General features: G+C 35.1%; 1 protein-coding gene across 6 annotated transcripts; it reads left to right on the forward strand.

Annotated features, from left to right (window-relative positions):
- Nucleotides 1,470–7,319, forward strand: LOC107623549 (general transcription factor IIH subunit 2). Of its 6 annotated transcripts, none has more exons than XM_021112806.1 (6): nucleotides 1,470–1,802; nucleotides 2,297–2,550; nucleotides 4,814–5,103; nucleotides 5,392–5,853; nucleotides 6,143–6,514; nucleotides 6,692–7,317. In XM_021112806.1, the coding sequence occupies exons 3-5, from the start codon at nucleotides 4,819–4,821 to the stop codon at nucleotides 6,512–6,514; spliced, it is 1,119 nt and encodes a 372-aa protein (XP_020968465.1). In that variant the 5' UTR covers nucleotides 1,470–1,802; nucleotides 2,297–2,550; nucleotides 4,814–4,818; the 3' UTR covers nucleotides 6,692–7,317. The 6 variants fall into 6 exon arrangements, 5 of the variants coding, with proteins under 5 accessions (XP_020968465.1, XP_020968466.1, XP_020968467.1 ...); XM_021112807.1 differs by having other exon boundaries at nucleotides 2,324–2,550; XR_002354907.1 differs by lacking the exon at nucleotides 2,297–2,550 and having other exon boundaries at nucleotides 1,471–1,802; nucleotides 6,692–6,877; nucleotides 6,980–7,319.

Genomic DNA, 9,003 nt, shown 5'->3' on the forward strand with positions numbered 1-9,003 from the left:
TATGTTTCTCTGTCAGTGTCCTATTTTTGTAAATAAATACAGCCGTATAATAATACTACTAATAATTGAAATAATTATTACTTAATTAATTAATGAATGTGTGCTTCTCTAAGTTGGATAGGAAGCTGCTAAATGGTGTGTGAAACGTTGGAAGCCCCTTTTTAAGAGGAAATTTAGGGTTATAATCTTATGGTTGGGGTTTTATTTGGGAGGAAGTAATCAAGTAATGCCTAGAGTATTACTAAATGGAGTAATGCTATAAAGTTCTTATGTATTGATTTGGATGTTGAAACTTGAAGCTACTTTCTAATTTCTTCTTTTTTTTTTAATTTTTATTTTTGGATAGTGAAAAATAATATATATATATATTATTAAAAAAAATACCATCATTAGAGGACTTTGGTGGGAATGGCCCACTTTATCTTCATGATGAAATTGGAATTGCTCCAAATGACCAGACCAAGGAGAAGAATGGAGGGAAATACAAGAAAGGGACAACCATTTGGGAGTTTTTGATCATTGAGCAACACCATGGTATTGGTGGCAGTTACTAAAATTTTATTTTATTTTATTTTCAAACTGTTTATTACTTTATTTCTTAACTAATTTTATTTCTTTTCATTATTTTTCTTGCTAGTCCTTAAGAAAAAAATATTTACATAATTTAGAAGTGGGAGACTGGGAGTAATCATCGGCAAAAACATGTCAAAGACTGGTGGATGGAATCTCTGACAATTTCTTGGGCAAAAGATTATGCTTTGCAGAACTTTCTTAGGTAGCGTTTGGTGGAGAGACAGAGACATAAAGACTGATACTGAGAGACAGAGACTAAGAGACAGAGATTGAAATAAATCTCAGTATTCTGTTTGGTGCAAAATGAGAGACAGAAATTGAAACAAGAATAAAACTCTAATTTAATTTGTACAAAGGATAAAATTGGAATTAATTAATTAAAATAAGGGTATTTTAGGTATAAAATGTTATTAAAGTTTCAGTCTCCATCTCTAAAAATTTTAGTCCCCTGTGTCCCCACTTTTTGGAGGTACTGAAATACTGAAATTTTGGAGACAGAGACAGAAATTTTAGTACCAGTCTCTGAACCAACAAACATGATACTGAGTCTCAGTCTCTCAGTCTCTGTCTCAGTACCTCAAAACAAACGCTACCTTAGGGATTAGAGAATCTCTGCCCAAATTCCCTCCCAAAGTTTAACTTTGATGCTCATTTTCATTCTATTTTTCTTTCATGTTTTGCTTTATGTTACGTAAAACTACTAAATAAATAATTTGGGCCTATGAGCGGATAAACCCATTTAGGGAGGCCCAGTATGGAACTCATAATTAGGCCCATATATTCATAGCTTTTTGGTCACGGTCCAACCCAGTTAGAGAAGCCCAACTGGACCGGGCCACAACACCCAAGCATAATCCGACCCGGACAACCCAGATCATCGTCTTCCATGGCTGCCGCTGCTGAGACGCCTTTCTTTTCGGGTTGCAGATCTTCATTCTTCCTCTGCTCCACTCGCATGAGATAGGCGCCACACCGCTGCGCTTCCAGGGCAGATGCTCGGAACGGACGACGAAGAGAGATAGACACGGCTTCGTTATTGCTCGCTCTTCCTTCAATTAGCGGAGAAGCCCATGTAGCCCAAACAAAGAGGTTAAAGTTAAAGGCCCAAGCCCAAGTAGCCCAACTTAACAAGACGGCGAAACCAAACTGCCACGGGAAGGGAGGTTCTTCTCTTACGTAGGAACGGAGTTCATAGCAGAGCCATCATCTTACTCAGAAGAATCTACTTAGTAAGTACCATCTACTGCTACTTCCCTCTGATCTAATCTCATTTATTATAATGTTTCTTTTATGACCATGTATATATATAAGGAACTTAGTAATTGAGGGTTTGGTGCGTTTCAAGTTTTGCTCACCTTCAAGGTGTTTGATACAATGTCAGTGTCAGAGTCAGCTTGCTTTCTAGTAGCTTTTTTATTTGTTTTATTTTATTGTGTGAATTTGCTTTTGGAATTTCCACTATTGGATCCTTGTTTTTGTTTTTGAATGTTGGATGATCTGTTTTGTTATGGTAAGAAATATGCATGCTGAGATAGAGATAGGAAGCCTGCGCGTTTTGTTAATAATGTTGCTGGTTTGATTTATGAGCTTATTGATTGTGTGCTCCTTCGGGTGATTTTGCACTTGAGCTGTTTGATGAAATGCGCAATAGGCTTATACATGTAAAATCCAAAAAAACTTTTATATTTATTTTCAAAATACCTAATTCCAAAATGAAATCCAGTCTTTGCCTCTCCTCTTCCTCTCCCAGCCCAACTGCGAGTTCCATCGTTCTCTTCCAGCCAGCTGCTGTGAGTTCCCTTCTCACTCTCCCAGCTGTGCGAATTTCTCCAGCCTGATTCTCCTTCTCAGTTCTCACCGTCTTCTCCTTCCCGTCGCCATTGCCTTTTGCAGTCCTCACCTTCCAGTAGTTGTCCGGTCATCGGTGCTGCTGCCTTCCTGCAGTGCCCTCCGGTCGCTGTCATCACCTCAGTTCCGGTAGGTTCTCTACTCCTCTTTGATCCCTTGTTGTGTTGTTGGTTTATCTTCTTGGTGCTAAGGTGGTTTTTAATTTATTTGCTATGTTCATATTTCTGATGTGTTAGACTGTTAGTTGTTCTTGTAAAGCTAATTAATAATAGTGTGTTAGACTGACTCTGGACTAGCGACTATCATAACTGGTAAGTCCGTCTCTCGTTGATCGGTAGGACCTGGAAAAAGCATGCCATGAAGGACTCTTGCCCTCAGCTCACTGAACTACAGGGGTTTCTATAAATATTAAATTAAAGCGGGTGTGAACTCCAACCTTACCCTATAACCAAGTAAAGCTTTTGCAGCTCTATATCCAATTCCTACTGCTAAGCAAGCCCACCGTCAAGCTAGTCAAACTAGAGCATGACTTTATTCTTTATTTAGGATTACTCTGTTGAATTTATTCTTTATTTTTTTTTAACATATGATTCTTTTGGAGTCTGATATTCTGATCTACATTGTATGTTAAGAATGATGATTACATGATTATTCTCTATTTTTCTGGCTTATCTCTAGGGTGAAAACAACAACCTTTTCAGCCAGTTTTCCTTGTTTCCACTTTGATCAAGCATCTATTTTGATTTTTCATCTCATGTCTTGTTTCTTGTTTCTTGTTTCCCCTCTGAAGACAATATTTCTTTTATATATTCTATGCCTACACTGATTTGTTTGCTAATAACAGTGGAAATAATTGTTAAATAGTAATAATGAATTTATTGAGACTTGAGCGTGTTACATTCAAACTAGGAATTTCTCATATTGGGAAATACAAGATATTATATGTTGTTAATTGGCAATCAAAATGTATTACTGTGACATTACAAAAAGCTATATAAGGCAAGGCAACCACAAATGAGTATAGGATGCAAGACATGGCATGTTGTACCATGATATGAAATCAATTTCTAATTATATTACATTTCTTCTGCTTGGGTTATTAAAATATGTTGGAATGTTGTACAAGATGCTGTGAAAACTTGCTTGCATATTGAGCCTGTTTGGATGCAAACTAATTCTGCATTTTACATGTATACAGTTCTTGTTTTCTGTTCACAAATAGTCATTTTAACATAATTGTCTCTGCTTTTTCTTTGATTTTAGTGGTTGTTTGTAGAAAGTAGAGGAAAAGAATGATAGGTTGTGGTGAAATTGATCAAAACATACATTTTTCTTGTTGCTAAGGTCTTGCAAGTATTATCATATTCCCATGGATTTCTTTTACATTGTTGTGTGCATATAGCTTTTAGTTGTAACAATGCTTATTGTCATTTTGTTTGTTCTTTACTTCATAGTTTCCTAGTTTATTAGCTGTAAGTTGTTGCATATGTTTTGATTTTGCTAATTTTTATCTAATTTCGTGAATGATCTCTTTCTACATTTTGATTTTTTTCTATTGTTGTTATTGAAGCATATCTTTTCAATGGTGCAATATAATCTTATTGAAAAAACCATTTTATAGATTTAAATCAGTGTTATCATGGTTAAAAAGGCTAAACTGGTTTTTTAAAGTATACAAAATGGGTTTATAAGTCAAAATTGATTTTGCATAAAACTGGTTTTTAAATGAAAGTTGGTTTTGAAATGCAAAATCTGGTTTTTAAATGAAAAAACCAGTTGTTTTTTAAAACCAGTTTTTATTTTCAAAACCGATTTAAAACCAGTTTATTACTTTTGTAAGTGTTTAAGAATTGGTTTTCTCATTTAAAACCAGTTTGGTTTACTAATGTTAACCAAATTTTTGGTTAACTGGATTCTGGAATTATATTTGGTTTTTTCGTTAACCTTAACCATGAGCAGCCCTCTGCACAGTGTGAATGGAGCGTCTCAGGTTGATTGGTTGTATGCTACTCGTTATGGAAAATGCGTCAATCATAATTAAAGTATGGCAAATTCCAAAGGAGTCACAAATCAAAAGTGAAACACTTAGCCTGTATTTGTGCAAAATGTTTTTTATCTTTTATTTTTTTTAAATCAAATCAGAATTTTGTTATTAGGTTTGGCATATTTCATTTGTCCTAATTTTACTACGTGTAATGTATTTTCTTTTGTAGCCTTTTATTGTTTACAGACAGTTACTTTCTGTGTTTGTGATGTGATTACACCTTAAGATCTCTTTTTCTTTAGTGTTCAAAGATTCATGTCTTTTATGAGTGGATTAAGACACACAATTTCTTTGATTGCTGCTATTGTTGCCCTTGATAATTAGCTGTTAGCACATCTTTTGCTCTAGGAATTATGAATAATACTGTTAAAAGACCACTTAACGGAGGGGTAGAAGACGATGATGAGGATGAAGCTGATGGTGCAGACCTTGAAGCCTGGGAGAGAACTTATGCAGAAGATAGATCATGGGAGTCTTTGCAAGAGGATGAATCTGGACTTCTTCGCCCCATAGATACTACAGCCATTCACCATGCCCAGTATCGCAGACGGCTTCGTGCCCTTGCTTCCACAGCAGCTACTGCTCGAATTCAGAAGGGTCTTATCCGTTACCTATACATTGTTGTTGACCTGTCCAAGGTATTTTAATTATTACTTTATAGTTTCTCCATGAACATCGTATTTGAGACTGGATTTTGATTTGAATTCCTTTGTAGTTTCTCCATGAACATCATGCCTGAAAGGACTTGAGAAGTATCTCATTCAAATTGTAATTGAAGTTGCAACTGTAGTAATAATAATAAAAAGATATCGGAGAAATATGTAATAAAAGTTCTAAAAATAAATGTAAAACATTAAATTTATTTATGTGTCCTATTTCATTCCTCCTCTTTGTATTCATAACTTGGTTTCTGTCATTATTTGAAGGCAGCTTCGGAGACAGATTTAAAACCAAGTAGGATGGCTGTGATTGGAAGACAGGTTGAGGCATTTATCAGGGAGTTCTTTGATCAGAATCCACTTAGTCATATTGGTCTGGTGACCATAAAAGATGGGATTGCACATTGTTTAACAGAACTTGGAGGCAGTCCTGAGTCCCACATTAAAGCTTTGATGGGTAAACTGGAATGCTCAGGTGATGCTTCCCTGCAAAACGCACTAGAGCTTGTTCTTGGCTATCTAAACCAAATTCCATCATATGGCCATCGAGAAGTTCTGATCTTATATTCAGCTCTTAGTACGTGTGATCCTGGTGACCTCATGGAAACCATCCAGAAATGCAAAAAGAGTAAAATAAGGTGTTCTGTCATTGGCCTTGCTGCTGAAATGTTCATATGCAAACATCTCAGCCAAGAAACTGGAGGAACTTACTCTGTTGCACTAGATGAGGTTAGTTATTATTACTGTTCATATACAAAAAATCCTCCTGTATCAAATTGATTTAGTTAGTCAAGCAAACTTCCTGTAAATAAGAACTTGGAATATTGCTCATCACCTAAAATGTCGTAATGTTTTCAAATTTTAGTTTGTATATACATGGATGATAGAGTGCAATGGTGTCATTTGATCTATGTAGCTAACTCCACTTAATGGGATAAGACTTTATTTTTTGTTGTAGTAGGCTTGGAGTTTGTATACATGGATGTTTGAATTCATATAGTTATATACTCTCATGCAGTCCCACCTGAAAGAGTTAGTTCTGGAGCATGCTCCACCACCTCCAGCAATAGCAGAGTATGCTACTGCTAATCTAATTAAGATGGGTTTTCCACAAAGAGCCGCCGAGAGTGCTGTTGCTATTTGTACATGTCATGAAGAGGCTAGGACAGGAGGAGGTTACACTTGTCCAAGATGCAAAGTTCGTGTTTGTGAGCTACCAACTGAATGTCGCATCTGTGGATTGACGCTTATCTCTTCACCCCATTTGGCAAGGTCATATCATCATCTTTTTCCAATAGTGCCATTTGATGAGGTCTCTCAAACATCTCAAAATGGTAGTAGTCACAATTTTTCCAGTGATTGTTTTGGCTGTCAATGTCTCCTTAGGTAGGTATTTGTGCTTTATTTAGTTAGTTTGTTGCTACATAAGCCAACCTGAAATGATTGTAGCATTAGTTAATGTTGTATTATCCTTGCGATTTCTCATTTCTTCCAAATAGTATTGCTTGTAAAGTATGCTGTTGCTCAATATTTTCTTAAAATCCCTCCCTTGACTGTTTGTGGCGCAGGAAACAAGCCAGGACTTTCTGTTACTTGCCCAAAATGCAAGCAACAATTTTGCCTCGATTGTGATATTTACATTCACGAGAGCTTACATAACTGCCCAGGCTGTGAGAGTTTCAGGCATTCTAATTCAGTAACCACTGCACAGTGATTGCCAAGCTTCGACCCTTGTGTTAAAACATCCACCTAGGTGTTCTATACTGTCTCATTACCAGATTCAATCCACCTACTGGACTGATGATTTTTGTGTTTCAAGGCATAAGACTAACATTACCATATGCTCATGGATCAGAATGGTTTGATCTTGATGCAAGCCGTTGAACAGGAAATGCTTTGCAGGAACCGAATGGAGATTATTTATACTGTGGTGAGATTTTTCTTTACCATTTTAAACTGCAACAACAACTGATCCTTTTCCGCCTTTTATTCTTTGCTGGAAATTGAGGCACATGTAACGGTTGTCCCATTTGAATGAGGATCTCTATGTCAAGTTTAGAAGTAAGCGGTAAAATCTTGTAGATTTTTTTTAAAAAAATCTCTGGGCTGACCCCACTGTTCTTGCTTGCAGATAATATTTTATTAAATCATCACTGCTTTGCATAAAATATTTACATGATATTTACATTTGCCAATCATTGCTATGAACTTCTAACTGCAGCTAACATGATATTCTTATTATAGTTTATCATAGAAGATTTGTTCTCGTTATCATTCTTGTAATCTTGTGTGTGCGCCTTATAGAACTTCTACAATCAGTATCACTTACAGAATATATACTAGACGCTTTTTTGTTTCTTATTCAGATTCAGATTTTCTCTTATTGTGTGGTTTTCTTCTTCTTCTTTAACATAATCCACGCATTAATCTTCAACTTCTTACTAATCAAGAGGTAAAATAAGGTCATAATGCTAGTAGACCTATGAAATTTATTGTTTCTAAGGAACTAGAAAACAATTAGGGGCAGGAGAGATTCAGATTTCAAGAGTTACCATTATTCACAGGTTTCGAACTGAACTAACTAAGGATAACAATAGAATAATTAGATGCTAGATTTCTCAGCTGCAGATTCAACGGTGAGTACGAGGATGGGAAACCCCTTTGTTGATTAGATAGTCCAGGTAATTTGTAGACACGTGTTTGCTTTTGTATGGCTGAAACAGAAGTTAGAGAATCATATATAGTGTACATTTACATAATTTTGGTAAAGAATGTGTCCTTTTTACCCATTTGACCTCTGAGCCCGATACAAACCTCTTCACAAACAAAGAATGTGTGTGGATTGTCGGCTTAGTACATGCTGTTAAACTGAAACAAACATAAAGCTCTGATTTAGTTTGGATATTTATCTTAGATATAATAAATATGAAAATAGAGAGATAGAGATATAAAAATATAAAAAAAATGTTTATATTTTTATTTTGCTTTTATTATTTTATTCCATCCACATCAAATTACTATCTTCCTTCTTTCAACACTATTTTTGACCAACAAAAGCTTTTGTCTCTCTCTCTCTCTCCATTTGATGTGTCTTTCATTTCAGAGTGGATAGAAAAGTTATAGAGACAAAATCCTTTTTCTATATCTGTTCATGTCTCTTTTTTCAAATATTTTATTTCTGTATATATATTTCTATCTCAGAATAGAAACCAAACGGAGTCCGATTTTTACTTGGTTGCATGTAATCGTGTGTCGATTTGAATCGCATTCTACGATTAACCATGTAAAAAGATTTAGCAGAAGATTTATTCTAGTTCTAGAGATAAAATGAAACTTGTAGTTTATGGGTCTGGATGGAGAAGAAAGGGGAAGGCAGAACAATGCTTATGAGGACAAAAAGGGAATCGAGTTAAAAAAAAGTGTGTATACCAAGCTAAGCACGTTCCCGACAAATCACTCTTTACACAATGCACTTTGTCTGCACTTTGAAAACTACTTCATCTTCTTTCTCAAGTTTAAAGTTTAACCCACTGTTTATTAGTACTGCCATCATTATGATAAGTAAAACCTTTTTTTCATAGACTCCACATGAAGACAAACATTAGATTAAATTAGATTCACTCCTTCGGTTTTTCTATCTAACATAGGAAAATATTGAAACCTTATCTTACATTACAAAGTATAGAAAGTAAAGAAAAGGAGAACAGATTCAGAATTAATTAGTTCCTTGAACGAATAAATAGTTCATTTTATTTTATTACATATTTTTATGTGGTATTTATTAAAATTTCTACTATTATTTTTTTATTAGGTAGCATTATTTTCTTATATGTACTATATATATTTGTGAAAAACTTTCAAGTAAACCGGTACATTAAT

The sequence above is a fragment of the Arachis ipaensis genome, chromosome B10 (assembly GCF_000816755.2).
Source record: "Arachis ipaensis cultivar K30076 chromosome B10, Araip1.1, whole genome shotgun sequence".
NCBI classification, from domain to species: Eukaryota; Viridiplantae; Streptophyta; class Magnoliopsida; order Fabales; family Fabaceae; genus Arachis; species Arachis ipaensis.